The 22,543-nt window shown below is 42.7% G+C and overlaps 1 protein-coding gene across 3 annotated transcripts in view; it reads left to right on the forward strand.

Moving 5' to 3' along the window:
• Positions 1-22,543, forward strand: part of GRAMD4 (GRAM domain containing 4) — a 349,985-nt gene that overhangs the window by 62,731 nt on the left and 264,711 nt on the right. For all 3 annotated transcript variants that reach the window (XM_063927113.1, XM_063927114.1, XM_063927115.1), the window contains exon 2: positions 17,402-17,609. In XM_063927113.1, the coding sequence (XP_063783183.1) occupies positions 17,402-17,609 (208 nt within the window). The remainder of the gene's footprint in view (positions 1-17,401; positions 17,610-22,543) is intronic.

The raw sequence follows: 22,543 nt of genomic DNA on the forward strand, positions 1-22,543 counted from the left end.
GCCAGTGCACACCCAGATCCAAAGTCTTTCTTTAAAGTGCCCATGTCTCCTGCGGAGCCCGTCTATCCCCATGGTCCTTACGGAGTCCCAGCATCCTCTACGGACTACGAGAAAAAGATTTACCGGTATGTTTAAAATCTTTTTAGCGTAGTCCAAATTCTGTTCTAACTTCATCCTTAAAATACATCCTTAACAAGTGCATTCTCCACAAATGCAAGCAGGCCAAGTCCTGCAGGCCTTGATAATATTGCTCTTTAATGCTACAACTATATCAGCTGCCAAAGGGGGGAGGTGTGCAATCAGAAGTTCAGCCAATTAACAGAGGGGATTTTGCATTGAAGAAAAATCAGACATTTGCAGACAAACTTTCTTGGGGTGTAATAATTGTAGCCAGAGAGAGAGAGACTCGGATATACAAGCATGAGGATGTTGTTTTTACCTGTGAAGAAAAGTGTGCACTGATATGTAAAGTATGTGACCAGGAGACCTATTCTTTTATTGAGCAAATGACAAAATTATACTAGGCACTGTGTGTCTGTTTTATACAGCCTCCTTCTACCCCCAGCCCCCATAATGAACCAAGAGGGAAGAAGCCAGTCAGGATGTCAGTGGTAACTACTGCTGGTTTGGACATCCTTCATGAAATAATTTTATATAGTGCACAGTGCACACGGGTATGGGTCATTAGGTCGACAGTCATTAGGTTGACTACTATTGGTCGACATGGAAAAAGGTCGACTTTTTTTTTATTTTTATTTTTTTACTTTTTTTGGTGTCGTTTTCTTTGAAGTTATGGGGAACCCCAAATAGTGCACCGTGTCCCCTCACATGGCTCACCTTGCTCGCCATGCTTCGAGGCAAGCTGCCTCGCTCCGCTACAGCTGTGCTCGGCACATGTTAATATTCCCAATCGTAATCCATGTGGATCGTAAAGTATGAGAAAGTTCTAAAAAATGAAGGAAAAAAAAAAAGTGAAACTCATGTCGACCAATAGTGGTCGACCTAATGACCGTATCCCGTAAACACATTTTGCTGAGCTGTACGGGGTGCCCCTACCCCAGTGTAGCTTAGTCTATTTGTCTGTTTTTCCCTACCACATCAACACACACTCACTAGCGTTAATATTTGTCAGAAGCCTACATACCATTGTGTTCTCAGTGTAATAAGGCACATTTGTATTAATGCAATGTTGCATCAAAAGGTAACAATACATCTACTGTACTTTTTGCTAAAGTTATACCATATAAGTCCTGGCATTTAAAAAGTACAGCCTTTAGAACATACTTACCTACTTTGCTGCCTCCTCCTCCGGGAGGAGGCAGCGTTGTAGGTGTATGGGGGCGTGGCCGGCAGCAGGACGGGTGGTACGGAGGCGTGGCCGGCAGCAGGATGGGCGGTCCGGGGGCGTTTCATCAAGGTCGTGTCATCCTGACTCCACCCCCCGCTGTGCTGTGCTGAGAAACGAGGCGCTGCATATCGGGGGTGCGGAGCTACGATGACGCGATTCAGCGCGAATCGCGTCATCGGACCCCCTCGGTCCGCCCACTTGTTCTCTGCTGTGGGCGGCCGAGTGGGAAAGCGGGATGCTTACCCACCTTTCCGGGGGGCCGGGAGGGTCACCCGATTTTCGGGAGCCTCCCGGCCATTCCGGGAGGGTAGGCAAGTATGCTTTAGAAGCGTGCTTTATATTCACCTCACCTTAGTGAAAAGTGACATAACAAAGTATAGTTTGTACAGTATGTTTACAGTATGAGTATTTTAATTTAGTTTGCCCCATCCCCTGCTTGCCATGTACTTAGAGTGAACATATTTTAAGGTTCATGATCTTGCTTATACTAAACTTCTAAAAATGTTATCTCTAACTCTGCAAGTATACAGTCAGGCCTGGCATTTGCTTTCTGTTCTGCAAAGCAATAGGACTGGCTGCAGTCTCGTGTAACACGTCTTGCTGGATGCATGCCAGTTGAGAATTCTTGCTGCCCAGTGGCAACTGAGCAGTGTTGGGTGCAAGATGTAGGATAAACATAACATCATGTAGAATAGTTAACTGAAAATGGCAATTTCTGTAATTGGAGTGGAGCTAATGCAAGAAGTTCAAAGGCCACAGCTGCACCACCTATAAGTTTACACCTTTTTCTCATTGCCTTTAGGATAATACCACTCCTGTTTTTAATGTGTTTTAAGTAACATGTGAAGACTCAATTATAGCTGTTCTAGAGACGCAAGTAAATGAGTCATCTGTAAGGTTTATTACCAGGCCTTTACAAAAAAAAACCCCAGAAAAGCAATTTCTGGTAAAAAGTAGGTGGCTTTCTATTGAGAATGGATTGTCACAGTGCTTTATATGTAATCATTCTGCACCTGGAGAGCGTAACTAATACGTATTATATAATCTATTTCTCTGACGTCCTAGTGGATGCTGGGAACTCCGTAAGGACCATGGGGAATAGCGGCTCCGCAGGAGACGGGGCACATCTAAAGAAAACTTTAGGATCACCTGGTGTGCACTGGCTCCTCCCCCTATGACCCTCCTCCAAGCCTCAGTTAGATTTTCTGTGCCCGACGAGAAGGGTGCACACTAGGGGCTCTCCTGAGCTCTTTGTGAAAGTTTTAGTTTAGGTTTATTATTTTCAGTGAGACCTGCTGGCAACAGGCTCACTGCATCGAGGGACTAAGGGGAGAAGAAGCGAACTCACCTGCGTGCAGAGTGGATTGGGCTTCTTAGGCTACTGGACATTAGCTCCAGAGGGACGATCACAGGTTCAGCCTGGATGGGTCACCGGAGCCGCGCCGCCGGCCCCCTTACAGAGCCAGAAGAGCGAAGAGGTCCGGAAAAATCGGCGGCAGAAGACTTTCCTGTCTTCAGATAAAGGTAGGCGCACAGCACCGCAGCTGTGCGCCATTGCTCTCAGCACACTTCACACTCCGGTCACTGAGGGTGCAGGGCGCTGGGGGGGCAGCGCCCTGAGACGCAATAAATCGATAGAAAACCTTTTATGGCTAAAATAAATGCATCACATATAACTCCTGGGCTATATGGATGCATTTAACCCCTGCCAAAACATACAAGAAAACGGATGATAAGGACGCCGAGAAAGGGGCGGAGCCTATCTCCTCAGCACACTGGCGCCATTTTCCCTCACAGCTCAGTTGGAGGGAAGCTCCCTGGCTCTCCCCTGCAGTCACTACACTACAGAAAGGGGTTAAAAAAGAGAGGGGGGCACAAATTAGGCGCAGTATAAAAAATACAGCAGCTATAAAGGGAAAAACACTTATATAAGGTTATCCCTGTATATATATAGCGCTCTGGTGTGTGCTGGCAAACTCTCCCTCTGTCTCCCCAAAGGGCTAGTGGGGTCCTGTCCTCTATCAGAGCATTCCCTGTGTGTGTGCTGTGTGTCGGTACGTTTGTGTCGACATGTATGAGAAAAATGATGAGGAGACGGAGTAGAGTGTCTGTAATAGTGTTGTCACCCCCTGGGGGGTCGACACCTGAGTGGATGTACTGTTGAAATTGCGTGACAGTGTCAGCTTTGTATAAAAGACAGTGGTTGACATGAGACAGCCGGCTACTCAGTTTGTGCATGTCCAGACGTCTCATACAGGGGCTCTAAAGCGCCCGTTACCTCAGATACAGACGCCGACACGGATACAGACTCCTGTGTCGACGGTGAAGAGACAACCGTGATTTCCAATAGGGCCACACATTGCATGATTGAGGCAATGGAAAAAGTTTACACTCTTCTGATAATATAAATACCACCAAAAAAAAGGGGTATTATGTTTGGTGAGGAAAAACTTCCTGTAGTTTTCCTGAATCTGAGAAATAAAATGAGGTGTGTGATGATGCGTGGGTTTCCCCCCGATAACAATTGATCATTTCTAAAAAGTTATTGGCAGTATACCTTTTCCCGCCAGAGGTTAGGGTGCGTTGGGAAACACCCCCTAAGGGGGATAAGGCGCTCACACGCTTGTAAGAACAAGGGCTCTACCCTCTCTGGAGATGGCCGCCCTTAGGGATCCTGCTGATAGAAAGCAGGAGGGTATCCTAAAATGTATTTACACACATACTGGTGTTATACTGCGACCAGCAATCGCCTCAGCCTGGATGTGCAGTGCTGGGTTGGCGTGGTCGGATTCCCTGACTGGAAATTTGATATCCTAGATAAGGACAGTATATTATTGCCTATAGAGCAATTAAAAGATGCATTTCTATATATGCATGATGCACAGCGGAATATTTGCCGACTGGCATCAAGTATAAGTGCGTTGTCCAATTATACCAGTAAAGTGGTCAGGTGATGCGGATTCCAAACGGCATTTGGAAGTATTGCCTTAAAAAAGGTAGCCTCTCAAAATAAGACGCCGTATTATCAGGCGCAGTCCTGGTTGGCAAGCGGACAAAAGGGTTCCTCTTTTCTGCTCGTGACAGAGGGAGAGGAAAATGGCTGCAGAGATCAGCCAGTTCCCAGGAACAGAAACCCTTTTCCGCCTCTGCCAAGCTCTCAGTATGACGCTAGGGCTTTACAAGTTCAGGCACGGTGGGGGCCCGTTCTCAATGAATTTCAGTGCGCAGTGGGCTCACTCGCAAGTAGACCCCTGGATCCTTCAGGTAATATTTCAGGGGTACAAATTGGAATTCGAGACGTATTCCCCTCGCCGTTTCCAAAAGTCTGTTTTACCGACGTCTCCCGCTGACAGGCAGTTTTGGAAGCCATTCACAAGCTGTATTCCCAGCAGGTGATAATTAAGGTACCCCTCCTGCAACAGGGAACGGGGTATTATTCCACACTATTGTGGTACCGAAGCCAGACGGCTCGGTGAGACCGATTTTAAAATCTAAAATCTAAAATTTTTGAACACTTACATACAGAGGTTCAAATTCAAAATTGAGTCACTCAGAGCAGTGATTGCAAACCTGGAAGAAGGGGACTACATGATGTCTCGGGACATCAAGGATGCTTACCTTCATGTCAAAATTTACCCTTCTCACCAAGGGTATCTCAGGTTATGGTACAGAACTGTCACTATCAGTTCAGACGCTGCCGTAGGGATGGTCCACGGCACCCCGGGTCTTTATTGAAGTAATGACCGTAATGATGATATTCCTTCGAAGGAAGGGAATTTTAGTTATCCTTTACTTGGACGATTCCCTGATAAGGGTGAGATCCAGGGAACAGTTGGAGATCGGTGTAGCACTACCTCAGGTAGTGTTGCGGCAGCACGATTGGATTCTCAATATTCCAAAATCGCAGCTGGTTCCGACGACTTGTCTTCTGTTCCTAGGGATGATCCTGGACACAGTCCAGAAAGATGGTATTTCTCCCGGAGGAGAAAGCCAGGGAGTTATCCGAGCTAGTCAGGAACCTCCTAAAACCGAACCAAGTCTCAGTGCATCAATGCACAAGGGTTCTGGGTAAAAAATGGTGGCTTCCTACGAAGCAATCCCATTCGTCAGATTCCACGCAAGACTTTCCAGTGGAACCTACTGGACAAATGGTCCGGGTCGCATCTTCAGATGCTTCAGCGGATAACCCTGTCACCAGGGACAAGGGTATCCCTCCTGTGGTGGTTGCAGAGTGCTCATCTTCTAGAGGGCCGCAGATTCGGCATGCGGGACTGGGTCCTGGTGGCCACGGATGCCAGCCTGCGAGGCTGGGGAGCAGTCACACAGGGAAGGAATATCCAGGGCTTATGGTCAAGCCTGGAGACATCACTTCACATAAATGTCCTGAAGCTAAGGGCCATTTACAATGCTCTAAGCTTAGCAAGACCTCTGCTTCAAGGTCAGCCGGTGTTGATCCAGTCGGACAACATTACGGCAGTCACCCACGTAAACAGACGGTGCCACAAGAAGCAGGAGGGCAATGGCAGAAGCTGCAAGGATTCTTCGCGGGGCGAAAAACCATGTGATAGCACTGTCAGCAGTTTTCATTCCGGGAGTGGACAACTGGGAAGCAGTTTTCCTCAGCACGACCTCCACCCGGGAGAGTAAGGACTTCACCCAGAAGTCTTCCACATGATTATAAACCGTTGGAAAAAACTCGACAGGTATTGCGCCACGTCAAGGGACCCTCAGGCAATAGCTGTAGATGCTCTGGTAACACCGTGGGTGTACCAATCAGTGTATGGGTTCCCTCCTCTGCCTCTCATACCCAAGGTACTGAGATTGATGAGATGGAGAGGAGTAAGCACTATATTAGTGGCTCCGGATTGGCCAAGAAGGAATTGGTAACCGGAACTTCAAGAGATGCTCACGGAGGATCCGTAGCCTCTACCTCTAAGAAGGGACCTGCTCCAGCGAGGTCCTTGTCTGTTCCAAGACTTACCGCGGCTGCGTTGACGGCATGGCGGTTGAACGCCGGATCCTGAAGGAAAAAGGCATTCCGGATGAAGTCATCCCTATCCTGATCAAAGCCAGGAAGGATGTAACCGCAAAACATTATCACCGCATTTGGCGAAAATATGTTGCGTGGTGCGAGGCCAGTAAGGCTCGACGGAGGAAATTCAACTGGGTCGATTCCTACATTTCCTGCAAACAGGAGTATCTATGGGCCTGAAATTGGGGTCCATTAAGGTTCAAATTTCGGCTCTGTCAATTTTCTTCCAAAAAAAAGAACTAGCTTCAGTCCCTGAAGTTCAGACATTTGTTAAAGGGGTACTGCATATACAGCCTCCTTTAGTGGCACCTTTGGGATCTCCAGGTGGTTTTTGGGTTCCAAAAGTCACATTGGTTTGACACACTTAAATCTGTGGAGTTAAAATATCTCACAGAAAAAGTGGTCATGCTGTTGGCTCTGGCCTGGGCCAGGCGCGTGTCAGAATTGGTGGCTTTATCCTGTAAAAGCCCTTATCTGATTTTCCATTCGGACAGGGCGGAATTTGAGGACTCGTCCTCAGTTTCTCCCTAAGGTGGTTTCAGCGTCTCACCTGAACCAAACCTATTGTGGTGCCTGCGGCTACTAGGGACTTGGAGGACTCCAAGTTGCTAGACGTTGTCAGGACCCGGAAAATATATGTTTCCAGGACGGCTGGAGTCAGGAAATCTGACTCGCTGTTTATCCTCTATGCACCCAACTAGCTGGGTGCTCCTGCTTCTAAGCAGACTATTGCTCGTTGGATTTGTAGTACAATTCAGCTTGCACATTCTGTGGCAGGCCTGCCACAGCCAAAAATCTGTAAATGCCCACTCCACAAGGAAGGTGGGCTCATCTTGGGCAGCTGCCCGAGGGGTCTCGGCTTTACAACTTTGCCGAGCAGTTACTTGGTCAGGAGCAAATACGTTTGTAAAATTCTACAAATTTGATACCCTGGCTGAGGAGGACCGGGAGTTCTCTCATTGGGGGCTGCAGAGTCATCCGCACTCTCCCGCCCGTTTGGGAGCTTTGGTATAATCCCCATGGTCCTTACGGAGTTCCCAGCATCCACTAGGACGTCAGAGAAAATAAGAATTTACTTACCGATAATTCTATTTATCGTAGTCCGTAGTGGATGCTGGGCGCCCATCCCAAGTGCGGATTGTCTGCAATACTGGTACATAATTATTGTTACCAAAAAATTCGGGTTATTGTTGTAGTGAGCCATCTTTTCGGGAGGCTTCTCTATTATCATGCTGTTAACTGGGTTCAGATCACAAGTTGTACAGTGTGATTGGTGTGGCTGGTATGAGTCTTACCCGGGATTCAAAATCCTTCCTTATTGTGTACGCTCGTCCGGGCACAGTATCCTAACTGAGGCTTGGAGGAGGGTCATAGGGGGAGGAGCCAGTGCACACCAGGTGATCCTAAAGTTTTCTTTAGATGTGCCCTGTCTCCTGCGGAGCCGCTATTCCCCATGGTCCTTAAGGAGTTCCCAGCATCCACTACGGACTACGAGAAATAGAATTATCGGTAAGTAAATTCTTATTATTACACATTATATGAAATGTATACTTCTGGAGATGTAGTACTCTGGAGTAGAGTACTACATCAATTTGGCTAGCAGATTTTGTGTGAAATCTGCATCTGCCCAGAGAGCAAGCGTGGATGCGTACCTCTGCAGGCCGTGTGATTCTGGTATTTTCACCTGCTAGTGCTTGGAGGTGCAGGGTGAGGCAAGTACAGGGAAGTCTAATGTAGGCTGTGTAGATTAAAGGTGTGTTTGTGCAGTCTATGGAGGGAGTTCAATTAGACCCAGTAGTATACCTGGGGGTAAATTTACGAAGACTAGATTTTGGGTGAAATTACTAATTGGCCCTTAATCGACTGAACAAAAATCGCACGTTTATGAGCAAGTGTTTTCACTTTTGTCCTTGTCTTATGATGGTGTATGTTGTAGCTTTATGGCATGCAATTTATGCCGATTTTTGCAACTTTTTGCATAGGAAGTCTCTTCATAAATCACATTTGAATGCACTGTAATTCACTGTAGAATTTGAATGCCAGCACAAACCAAATTGCGCCTCAATTTGCACCACAAGTCGCCTTAATGCAACAAAATCCCCAATCAATCAGCTGGTGCAGAACACATGAAATCAGTGTCTGGATGCAGGCTTTGGCAAAACCTGCCTCAGCCATGGTTGAGCGTTAAAAGCGAGTGCTGCAGGTAACTTGGTGCACTTTTATTAGCAGTCCGATTGGTTTAGTCTTAATTATAATGTCTTGCACCTGTCGCTGTTTGAAAGTGGTGCACTGAGGTGCAATTTTATAGTGGTGCTTTGGTTGGACTTAGGCAAAAATAAATGATTCACACATGTCAACATGCTAAAAAAAACAAGCAAATCCAGTGCATTGAGGTGCGATTTTGTAGTGAGTTTAGTTTGATCTGGAGGAAGTTTGCAAAAACGATTCTTAGTAAATATGTGAATCCCACTAATACTAATGTTATTTGGTCAGTGTTTGTACCGACGGTGATTTGCTGCGATTTGAAGTGCAAATCTTATTTGAAATGTGGCTTCCAAGCAAATGAATCTTTAGTAAATTTGGGATGCACAAAATTGCAGCATTTTCAGCGAAAAACATAAATTCGATCAAAGACTACCATTAATTAATCCCCCCAGGTGTTAAAAAAACAAAAAAACCTCCTGGGATGTGCAGTGAGGTAAATGGCTGAGGAGGCGCTGGCTAGTACCAGAGCCAGATTTACACACCATATATGAGCCAAAAGGTTCATGTGGGCCTTATACACAGGTGCAGCAGTATGTACTGCTGGAAATTTGGCAAGTTTTGATCAGAGATGTGCGGAAAAGACGGGGAGTCGCTGCCTCACTTGCCATAGACTTTTTTTTTTTTTTTTCTCCAGAGTTTGGACTATAAAAATTATTAGAATAACACAAAGAAGATGATTCAAACAGGTTCTTTGTATTTTTCATATACTTTTATACAGTCAAAACTCTGGTACAAATGTTAGTTTGGCAGGAAAGGCTCTGCCTCACCCCACCTCACGTCATTGGTAGACTTGTGCTTTAATGTCTAGAGCTATTCAGTTAGAACCTCCCCTTTTTTTTCTTACCCGGTAATTAACCTTGTAATTGGGCATCAACACACAAGTTCCCGGACTTTAGATCAGCAGATGAATCCCCGTTAAGTGCAGTATGCGGGATGCCTTCGGCGGCTAATTGAATAGCTCTGGGGGATCAGTTTGTCAGTGGTAAATTACTGCGGATAATTAATTGCCGTCTGTCATTTATACATTTTGAGAAAGCCACGTAATTTTGTGCTGTCAAGTGCAAAATTATAAATATATATATATATATATATATATTTTTTTTTTTTTTAAATCTAGTGCCACAAGGGGTATGCCGCACTGGGAAACGGTCGTTAGGTTGACACAACTTAGGTCGACATGTACTCGGTCAAACGGTCGACTTTTTTTTTTTTTCCCTTTACATTTTTTTTTGCCTTTTTCCATACTTGTCGATCCATGTGGACGCCTTGCCATTCGCTCACCATGCGAGGGGACACTGTGCACTAATTGGGGTTCCCCGTCACTTTACGAAGAAAACGACACCAAAAACCGTCCAAAAACTCATGCCGACCTTTCACATGTCGACATAATGCGGATGCCGACCTAATGACTGTTTACCTAAGTTGGGTCGACCCAACGACCCATACCCGCAGCGCCTTACATATTACAAAACAGAAACAAAACAAGAAAAAAGGGGAAAAGTCTTATAGTAGAAATGTGGCAGAACATGAGATACATGCTATATAACCAGTACTGCACATGCAATTACAAGATCTACAAAAGCAGTGCTGCCTGAAGTTCTGTGTTGTGGATAGGTAAGGGAAAGAAGGCCATGCTCTCGAAAGCTTACAATCTATATTAATGATGACTGCACCACTGATTCTGGTAGTGTGTGTTATTCTTACCTCGTGCATTTAGAGGGGTTATATGGAAATGTAGAGGATTGGCGAGTGCTTAGAAGGAAAATATGGGCTAAAGATATTGGACAGGGATAAATATTGTTATACAGGTATTCTTTTTACACGGGTACATAGGCATAAGGATAGCAATAGTTAAATAGTGGGATGTAGTTTGGCAAGATGTACAGATAGCAGGTGACTTTTTTTTTAAACTTTTTTTTTCCCAAAAGATATTCAATGGTATATAAGTAGATGGGATATCGAAATCTGAAGTGTGCTGGAGTTCTAACAATTAAAGGGAGATTGTTTTAAATAGTAATAGACTAGACTTAAGGTGTGTACACACGGTGTGATGTAACCTTACGATTTTGACTATATAGTCAAAATTTTAAGGAAAGTTAGTGCAGGCAAGGCAATTTTGACTATATTGTGTACAATCTAGTACAGTGAAATTGCCAAGGCACAACATCACATTGCACCCGACATAAATTACATTGCTCCCTAAATACAAAATATTCCTCCCCACATAAGTTACATTGCCCCCACATGCATTGCGCCCCACATAAATTACCTTGCCCCAGCACCTACATTATTCCCCACATAAGTTACATTGCTTTACATCGGGATAACGAATATTAGCCCCTACTGTCATCTGTCCTCCTCCCTGTCTGTTCCTCAGTGTCGGGGGGTTGCTTACAGTGCTGAGCAATGAGCGGCGGGTGGGCTGGGGGCAGATGTGGATGCGGGAGGGTGATGGCTGGGAGGCAGTGCAGGTGTGGATGTGGGAGAGTGGTGGGCAGGGGGCAGGTGTGGATGCGGAAGTGTGGGCGGGTTGGCTGTCTTACTTGTGGGATGCAGCGTGCGTGACCTATGATGTCACCGCGGAGTCTCCATGGCATAGGTCATGGCACATGCACGATCGAGTCTGAACCTCCCAGAGGATCCCAGCGCTGCCTGGGCTCACAGTTTGTATTGAAGGTGTGGCAACGGCCCTGGCTTCGCGGCACACCTTACCTCCTGTCACGGCACACTGGTTGAAAATGCCTGATCTAGCACATAGTATAGTCAAAATTGCCACGTAGTCAAAATCGCGAGTAAAGAAAGTCAATATCTGTGGTCCTGGGCTCTGTGGAGTTCAAGGGAAATCACAAAGTCAAAATCGGCACGTAGTCAATATCTCACCGTGTGTATGCACCAAGGTGGGTAGGATGAAGTAGGGTGCATATTTGTAGTTAACTGAATTGCCACCATTGCCTCCTTCAAATGGTGCTTAGTAGCTATATACAGATAAATATGTTTCTGAAAGTATTGATATTTATTAGGCCTGATTTGAAGAAATTCAGCCCCAGCCCAGAGACTCTCACCGCTCATTCCCTGTTCCCCATACATGGAATGGCAGTAGAAGTCCCGGGATCACTGGGCTGAATCTATACCTCTTATCTCCATAATAGCCATATGTACTCTACACAACATGGTATCTGGAATCTAATACTCTGATTATATGTATATAGTGTGTGTTATATATATATATATATATATATATATATATATATATATATATATATATATATATATATATAATACATTAAACTCCGTAGTGAAGCACAGGTATTCAGCTAGTGCATGTTATAATATATATATATATATATATATATACACATATACATACAGGTGTGTGTGTATATGTGTATATATATATATATATGTATATATATATATATATATATATATATATATATATATATATATATATATATATATTATTATAACATGCACTAGCTGAATACCTGTGCTTCACTACGGAGTTTAATGCCAATCTTTGTCAGGGTGGGCCTTCCCTGGATTGATGCTGTCAAAAGGCTGGTGCTGAGGAGAGTAATCCGCCTCCTTCTCTGCCCTTGTCCTGCCTCGGATGCTGCACTGATCAGTGCTGTATGTTAAATATTTAAGGTTTGCAGGGATAGACTGACTCTATTCCAAAGGGCCCTAGGTCTCCTTGCTTAGCTTCTTGCTCTCCTTAGGGCTCCTCCTTTTGAGATAAAAAGGTAAAGATTTTCGCACAACACTTAAGGTCACTCGGAGAGCTGTCAGTACACTTTACACAGCAGGTAAGCAGTTGCTCACTCAAGGATTTCCTTTTAATGCATTTGAGAGTTAAAATATCGGTCTCTTTTTTCCTCCTATTGCGCTCTCCGAGAGGTTCGGCAATGTTTAGTTCAAGTGACCGGTTAACCTCTGATAATTGAGACACTATCCTCTCCTGACTGGAAATAGGTTGGTTAAGTACCTGGAATATCTCTATCTATCTATCTATCTATCTATCTATCTATCTATCTATCTATCTATCTATCTATCTATCTATCTATCTATCTATCTATCTATCTATCTATCTATCGCAAATACCACGGATTCATCACAAAATCTAATGAACCATAAGGCTGGACTTCCTTGCCAGTGGCAGTTGTAGAGCAGTCCATTATTCAAATAGGGGAGCCACACAAAGATACAGAGAGTAAGTGCGCAGTCAGCAGCTGCTGGTAAGGGGGTGGTCAAACCCTACAATAAACGAAAATAAAGTGTACCAGCACTGGCTGTAATAATTACATATAAAAGACAGTTTGCTTCAAATACAATAATCACAATTTATTATATTAAAACAGGGCTAAAATCATACTCTTGCTAAATAGCAACAATCTCATAAACTGATAACTCCCAGATTAAAATCACAGATTTTAATATAATAAATTGTGATTATTTTTTTTTATTTGAAGCAAACCGTCTTTTATTTGTAATTATTACAGCCAGCGCTGGTACACTTTATTTTCCTTTAGTGTTTAGGGGTGGCAGTTGATGTGGCCCCCCTATTTGAATAATGGACTGCTGTGCAACTGCCACTGGCAAGGAAGTCCAGGAACAGAGCATTTTGTCCTCCACAATTTGGTAACGCCAACACCATGCATTCTTTATAGCCCGGGTGGGTGGGCTGTCTTAACTCTCCTCTGTGAGGGGGGAATTCAAAATAGTCATCTCACCCCTTTTAACCCCTTTGGGTGGAATTTTGAAAAACCCCTTCTTAGTGGGTGTCTACGTCACAAAAGTAAGCTACTGTCCAAATGTCAAGTTCCTAGTCATTATGGTTCAGGAGGTTTTATGATGAGTCTGTGATATTTGCCTTTTATTTATAGAGATATATTAATTTTATATTTATTTTTGCAATTACTTTATGATCGCTAAAAGCAGACTATCTATGCATACTCATAGTGGAGTAAATACCCACCTTTGAAACAGGTTCTCATTCAGACACAATGGGCGGTATTGAATTCTTTCCGCCCCCTTTCACACCTATTCTATTTATTCTGACGGGTGTGGTATTATCATTTCATCTCGCTATTCTTGGGGTAGCGAGGCGCCGAACCCTTTACGCAGCTAAACCTGATTGTAGTGGGCACGATAATGGCGATCACTTTAGAAAGGAGATTGCACTTGGAATATCATTTGAATACTACCCTATGGGGGTAATTCTGAGTTGATCGCAGCAGGAATTTTGTTAGCAGTTGGGCAAAACCATGTGCACTGCAGGTGACAGATATAACGTGCAGAGAGAGTTAGATTTGGGTGGGTTATTTTGTTTCTGTGCTGGGTAAAGACTGGCTGCTTTATTTTTACACTGCAAATTAGATTACAGATTGAACACACCACACCCAAATCTAATGGGCCCTACACACTAGCCGATCCGCCGCCGAGCTGCCCGACGGCGGATACGGCCGACGAGCGACCCGGCGGCGGGGGGGCAGTGACGGGGGGAGTGAAGTTTCTTCACTCCCCCCGTCACGTGGCTCCATTGAAGTGCAGGCAAATATGGACGAGATCGTCCATATTGGCCTGCATGCACAGCCGACGGGGTACCAGCGATGAACGAGCGCGGGGCCGCGCATCGTTCATCGCTGGAGCCACCACACTGAAAGATATGAACGAGTTCTCGTTCATTTATGAACAATATCGTTCATATCTTTCAAAAAATCGGCCAGTGTGTAGGGCCTATAACTCTCTCTGCACATGTTATATCTGCCTCCCCTGCAGTGCACATGGTTTTCCTGCTGCGATCAACTTGGAATTACCCCCTATGTGTCACTCTTTGTTTCAAATTATGTTGATCTCTCTGAAAGACATGTGAATTGTTACTTTATGCACATTGCATGTACTGATATACCTGGCAGTATAAGGTTTGGTATCCGGTCTCTAGGTCGACAGTGTCTAGGTCGACCACTATTGGTTGACAGGGTTTCTAGGTCGACCATTATTGGTCGGCAGGGTCTCTAGGTCAACAGGTCAAAAGGTCAACATGATGTTTTTTCACTGCTTTAAAAAACAAAACAAAAAACAAACAAAAAAACAACAACTTTTTCATACTTAACGATCCACGCGGACTACGATTGGGAATAGTAACCTGAGCACCAGTGGAAGTGGAGCGAGGCACCGGGCGAGCCATGCGAGGGGACACGGTGCACTAATTGGGGTTCCCGGTCACTGTATGGAGAAAACGACACCAAAAACACAAACTCATGTCAACCTAGCATTACTGTCGACCAATAGTGGTCAACCTAGATACTGTCGACCGTCCATACAACACCCATAAGGTTTATACTCCTCCACAATGAGGGTATCACCAGGAGTTTAATCCCTCACTGTACAATTGTTGACTGGTTCTGGTTACTGTTTTTTGCTGAACCACAAATTACTATTTGTATTGATCTAACCTGCAAACACGCATGTGTGTGTGTGTGTATCTATCTATCTATCTATCTATCTATCTATCTATCTATCTATCTATCTTATATTCACTTATATTTTGAAGGTGGGTATCCTATTAGCTGCGGTTTCACGATAAATGATTGCAAATGCAATAATTCGGTATCCTATTAGTGGCTATAAGTTATCGCCAATAAGTCTCCATAATGTTTATCGCAGATTTCTCTTCATCTCAGAGCTGGGGATAAGTAGTGCAAAATCCCTATACAGGTTGAGTATCCCATATCCAAATATTCCGAAATACGGAATTTTTTGAGTGAGATAGTGAAATCTTTGTTTTCTGATGGCTCAATGTACACAAACCTTCAGGATGTGTGTATAAGGTGTATATGAAACGTAAATGAAGTGTGTGAATGTACACACACTTTGTTTAATGCACAAAGTTTTTAAAAATATTGTATTAAATGACCTTCAGGCTGTGTGTACAAGGTGTATATGAAACATAAATGCATTCTGTGCTTAGACTTAGGTCCCATCGCCGTGATATCTCATTATGGTATGCAATTATTCCAAAATACGGAAAAATCTAATATCCAAAATACTTCTGGTCCCAAGCATTTTGGATAAGGGATACTCAAATTGTATTTTATCTGGATGGTAATGAACAAACACTGTCAAATATGTAAACAATTTTATGTCATAGCTAATTATAGTGTAAGTTTTAAACAATAATACTGTAACAAAAATTCTGCACCCCCCCACCCTCCCAAATGTTTTATCTAAAAAAAAAATCTTTTGGCGTATTGCGCAAAAAACAAAACTGTTAACAGTTATATTTAACCTTGTGAGTACCACCAGCATTTGGAAATATTTCATAATGGGAACGTCTCATCCTACCATTAATATTTGCTGTTGGTATTTTAATATCTTTAACTATTTAATTGCTGGTGCATGATCGATCCCTTCCCACTCGCTCAAGGGAGTAATTATCACTTATTCCACGGTTGTGCTGCTCAACATGACTCTCCTCAATATATACAGTAATTTATACTACAGTGCATTGTATGATAGTCATCTTATATAAGGCGCAAGAAATAAGTGTGCAATAAAAGCATATATACCTGCTTAACCCTCTGCAATAATGTAAAGGGATTTGAGTCTTACTTGGAGAAATATAATAAAAGTTATTTTTTATTTATTTTACAATTAATGCATATTTGGCCTGGCAAGAAAAACTTGGATAAATCTGTATACATGCATATTGCTTATGTTCTCAGTGTTTAAAATCTCCTTTTTGGTAGTGTTGAACAAAATGTACGTTTTAGTGCAGAGCTTATTATGACAAATGTTTACCATCGGCAGGCTACGCCTCACTTTCATAGAGCATTCTGTTTGTGTTTCCCTGATGACTGCCTGCTTTGACTAGGGAAAGAAACAGAACGCCAAAGCATTTGGCAGATCCCAGCACTGTCATTAGTGCCATGTAATGAAGGGAACAACATGGCTAAATATTTTATTTTCCTTTCATTTGGGACCATATAATCTATGTTTGTGGTTGTCTTCAAAACCAGGAATCCTTGTAATTTCAACATGTTGGTATTTCTCATGATTTCCCTTGCAAAGTGTAACAAAGTTCATATGGATTTAAATGATGCATAATGCTGGAAGGAATGTTCCTGGTCTGAGGGTTAAGGATTCCGCATAGATTATAATGTTCTACAAGTGATAGGATTGCATAGTTTATTATAACTATTTGTACAGTGGCAACATATTCTGTATCTCTATCATGGATGCTATTCAGAGGACTCTATTATTTGAGGGGCTTATGCATTCACATGATTGTAGCATATTGTGCATGAAATATCCAGATTTATAGTGGTTTGTAACACAGCGACACACTAGCTGGGATTGTAGCCACACATGTACATGGCAACACTGTGCAAGAAAGTAGAACGGCTGTTTAAATAACTGGACACAAAACCATAAATGTAAATGCTGTTGGGTTCTTTGTATGTTGACTCAAGTCCTCCATCTTGGTGCCTAATGTGTTTTTGTAAAGAAGCAAATCATGTACATGTAAGCTACTGTCTCCATGTTGCGGCAATAATTTTATGAGTCCCATTTTGCCTATCCATTACCACTGTTTGTGGCACACTTCTACGGATTAAAGAAACGGGCACTTTAACAGTTGCAGACAATGTTAATCTGTCACATGCTTCACTTGGGTGTGTTTAGGCAGTTCAGGATGTAGTGCCAAGTCTGTGTGAAACACTACAGCTTAGAATGTCTTCATACTTTCCACCTTGCAGGGACAAAAACAGTCATGTTAAAGTAAAGCAGAAAGGTGTCGTGCTGAACATGCTGAGGAGGCTAGACAAGATTAGGTTCAGAGGTCAGAAGCGAGACGAGTTCCCCGACTTGGCAGAGTCTCCAAACGCTTCCGATACAGAATGTGGCGATGAAATCCCTCTGAAAATACCTCGGACGTCAAAAGAAAATGAAGAGTTAAAGGACCCTGTGAGTACTAACTCTCTCTTATATTTTATAGTTAATTACTTTTTTCCTTCAAAATACATTTTACAGCTTTGTCTAAATAACCGGTTACAGTTCACTTTCATGGCAGCAGAGTTTGTGGTTATTTAGAGACTTCAAGCTATCAACACTTTAAAAATTACTTGTTTTTTGTTCTGTTTTAACCACTTAAGGTAAATGAATGAGCAAAAATATTTCCCCCCCCCCCCCCCTATTATAGTAAATGCAGTTTTTATTCTTAAATATAATTTCGTTTTCAGAAAAAATAACACTTAATGCAAACTATACAATAGCCTACCTCTGTACACATAAGGTGCATATGGTTGGACAGGTTGATCTCTAAGAAATGTCACGATCCCCATTGGTGTGTGTATGTGTATATATTTATATATCTCTAGCAATGGATGGTGCAGCACACCAGGTGTTTTTACTTAACAGGCATAAGGTGGCATACAGTCGGGTAGCGTTTCAGTGCCATTTATTGTATGGCACATTCGTCAGGTCCTGACAGTGCTACACAATAAACGGCACTGAAATGTTGCCTGACTGTATGCTACCAAGAGTGCTGCAGCATCCTGCCATGTGCGAACACCTGGTGTATTTATTAGTATTGAGTGAGCCGTAACACACTATCATTATGAGAAATGTGTTTTTTCTTCTTCAAAGTAATAGCAAGTTTATTACTTAAAGTACAAATCAATGTTATGTCAAGACTAGTCTCCACCAACAAGTTGACTTCAGTTGGTAGTGGTTAGTTGACAAAGGCTCTGAATCGGACTGAAACGTCGACTTTAGCTGCCTTGTATTTGTCAGCAATAAACTTGGTTGGTTTGTAAAATAAATAAAAAAATAGATAAAAAATAAAAAAAATAAGTAAAATGAATTTTTTTGTGTATGCGTATGTATGCGTGCGTGTGTGTATATGTGTATGTATGTATGTATGTGTATATGTATATATATATATATATATATATATATATATATATATATATATATATATATATATATATATATAATATATATATATATATATATATATATATATATACATATATATATATATATATATATATACATATATATATATATATATACATATATATATATATATATATATATATATATATATATATACATATATATATATATATACACTGCTCAAAAAAATAAAGGGAACACTAAAATAACACATCCTAGATCTGAATGAATGAAATATTCTTATTAAATACTTTGTTCTTTACACAGTTGAATGTGCTGACAACAATATCACACAAAAATTATCAATGGAAATCAAATTTATTAACCCATGGAGGTCTGGATTTGGAGTCACCCTCAAAATTAAAGTGGAAAAACACACTACAGGCTGATCCAACTTTGATGTAATGTCCTTAAAACAAGTCAAAATGAGGCTCAGTAGTGTGTGTGGCCTCCACGTGCCTGTATGACCTCTCTACAACCCACACAAGTGGCTCAGGTAGTGCAGCTCATCCAGGATGGCACATCAATGCGAGCTGTGGTAAGAAGGTTTGCTGTGTCTGTCAGCGTAGTGTCCAGAGCATGAAGGCGCTACCAGGAGACAGGCCAGTACATCAGGAGACGTGGAGGAGGCCGTAGGAGGGCAACAACCCAGCAGCAGGACCACTACCTCCACCTTTGTGCAAGGAGGAACAGGAGGAGCACTGACAGAGCCATGCAAAATGACCTCCAGCAAGCCACAAATGTGCATGTGTCTACTCAAACGATCAGAAACAGACTCCATGAGGGTGGGATGAGGGCCCGACGTCCACAGGTGGGGGTTGTGCTTACAGCCCAACACCGTGCAGGACGTTTGGCATTTGCCAGAGAACACCAAGATTGGCAAATTCGCCACTGGTGCCCTGTGCTCTTCACAGATGAAAGCAGGTTCTCACTGAGCACATGTGACAGACGTGACAGAGTCTGGAGACACCAAGGAGAACGTTCTGCTGCCTGCAACATCCTCCAGCATGACCGGTTTGGCAGTGGGTCAGTAATGGTGTGAGGTGGCATTTCTTTGGGGGGCCGCACAGCCCTCCATGTGCTCGCCAGAGGTAGCCTGACTGCCATTAGGTACCGAGATGAGATCCTCAGACCCCTTGTGAGACCATATGCTAGTGCAGTTGGCCCTGGGTTCCTCCTAATGCAAGGCAATCCTAGACCTCATGTGGCTGGAGTGTGTCAGCAGTTCCTGCAAGACGAAGGCATTGATGCTATGGACTGGCCTGCCCGTTCCCCAGACCTGAATCCAATTGAGCACATCTGGGACATCATGTCTCGCTCCATCCACCAACACCACGTTGCACCACAGACTGTCCAGGAGTTGGTGGATGCTTTAGTCCAGGTCTGGGAGGAGATCCCTCAGGAGACCATCCGCCACCTCATCAGGAGCATGCCCAGGCATTGTAGGGAGGTCATACAGGCACGTGGAGGCCACACACACTACTGAGCCTCATTTTGACTTTTTTTAAGGACATTACATCAAAGTTGGATCAGCCTGTAGTGTTTTTTTCCACTTTAATTTTGAGGGTGACTCCGAATCCAGACCTCCATGGGTTAATAAATTTGATTTCCATTGATAATTTGTGTGTGATTTTGTTGTCAGCACATTCAACTGTGTAAAGAACAAAGTATTTAATAAGAATATTTCATTCATTCAGATCTAGGATGTGTTATTTTAGTGTTCCCTTTATTTTTTTGAGCAGTGTATATATATTTGTGTGTGTAATAAATAAAAAATAAAAAAAATAAAAATAAAAAAAAAATATATATATATATATATATATATATATATATAATATATATACATACATACATATATATATATTTTGCAATGAAGAACTGGCACTCCAAACGAATCCACAGTGGAACTAAGGCCCAGGTGCCCGTGTAGAGGAAATTACATGCAGAAACTGGAACACGGCACTCACAGGTCTTCATACACATGCATTCAGCAGACTTGACAACAGCCGATTACACAGCAATGTAGTGATGTCAACGTTTCATTTAATGCTAAATTTCGTCAGGACAAGATCAAGACAAGATCTTGTCCTGACGAAATTTAGCATTAAATGAAACGTTGACATCACTACATTGCTGTGTAATCGGCTGTTGTCAAGTCTGCTGAATGCATGTGTATGAAGACCTGTGAGTGCCGTGTTCCAGTTTCTGCATATATACAAAAAAAGAGATTAATGCTGCGACACGTGTGATGAGAACAAACGTATCCGATAAATTGTGTGGAATATAGCGATATATTGATACACTCCCCACTAACAGTAAAGGGGCGTCGGCTCTTTCCCTCAAAAAAGAACAGAGATGGTAATTTCCCTGAGTAAAATGGAACTGGCAGAGATGGGATTAGGGATGTACAGTGACCAATGGTGTCTGCAATAAGGTAATATACCAAATTGGTATAAAAAATATATACATTTTATTAGCAAAGTTTATCACAGTAATGCACAATTCTAAAAACAATGGGACAAAACATACAAACACGACTGAACTATAGCACTTAAAATTTGAAAGACTAATAAAGGTACTGAAAGAGGTTAATTCTTATCTGGATATGAGGTCAGCATAGGTCTCCCAACTAGTTTACTTCATCAAGGGGTTAAGGTGGAATGGGACTGAATGATTTACAGTAGTACTAATCAGGGATTAATTATGACATCACATCCTGTTTAGATAATGACTAATTATTAGACCGTTTTATAATAGTGCAGGTATAACCTATGGATATGTTAAACCGTATTTATAATAAAAAGACTTAAAAACGAGCTTATTTTGCATTAAAATATAGTCAAAATATGCAGAGGAATGAATGGAGCGGTAATTCCGTCCTTCTTCCGGTATCCCGGTGTTCGATGTGCGCCTGTCCATAACTTTCACCCCACTGTGTGTGTGTGTATATATATATATATATATATATATATATATATATATATATATATATATATATATATATATATATATATATATATATATATTATTATTATTGTGTGTGCGAGAATTTGTCCTTCTGTCTTTCGTTCTATACAAATCCACAGTTTACAAGCGAAGGTCATGAAATATGGCATACGAGCGTATTAAAACACGCCGGAGGCAACTAAAAAAAAATTGGAAATCCCTAGCTCCCCTAGGGGGTGGGAAAGTAGCACAGAGTATATCAGGAGACAGCATAACTCCGGAATTGCTGGACCCATGTACTCCAAAATTAGTACACATCTGCCTTACACTGTCTGGGTCAAACACCCCTAGCACCCCTAGGGGTGGGACAGCAGCACAGAATATGTCAGCAGACAGAATAACTGTTGAAGGCCTGGAGCACTTTACACTAAAACTTGGTACACATCTAATCTGGGAACAAACTCCGTGTTGGTTAGACACCCCTAGGCAGGCGTGGGGCAGCAGCACAGAGTATTTCAGGAGACCGCATAACTCCCGACTGCCTGGACCAATTTATAACAAACTTGGTACACATATGACTTACAAGCTGGAAACAAACACTGTGGGGGTAAAACACCCCTAGCACCCCATAGCACAGCATAACTCTGGAATGCCTGGAGCAATTTACACCAAACTTGCTACACATATAACTTACCCCCACAGTGTTTGTTCCCAGAGAGTAAGTCATATGTGTAGCAAGTTTGGTGTAAATTACTTCAGGCATTCCAGAGTTATGCTGTCTGCTGAAAAATTCTGTGCTGCTGCCTCGCCCCTAGGGGTGCTAGGGGTGTCTTTCCCCCACAGTGTTTGTTCCCAGAGTGTAACACACCACTAGCACCCCTAGGGGTGGGCCAGCAACACAGACTATATCAGCACATGCATGATATGTCAGTGATGACAGGGCTGCATGTGACAGGGCAAGAGACATGATGTGAGCAGGGGAATGCAGGTAGCAC

This window comes from Pseudophryne corroboree, chromosome 6 (assembly GCF_028390025.1).
Source record: "Pseudophryne corroboree isolate aPseCor3 chromosome 6, aPseCor3.hap2, whole genome shotgun sequence".
In the NCBI taxonomy this organism is placed as follows: Eukaryota; Metazoa; Chordata; class Amphibia; order Anura; family Myobatrachidae; genus Pseudophryne; species Pseudophryne corroboree.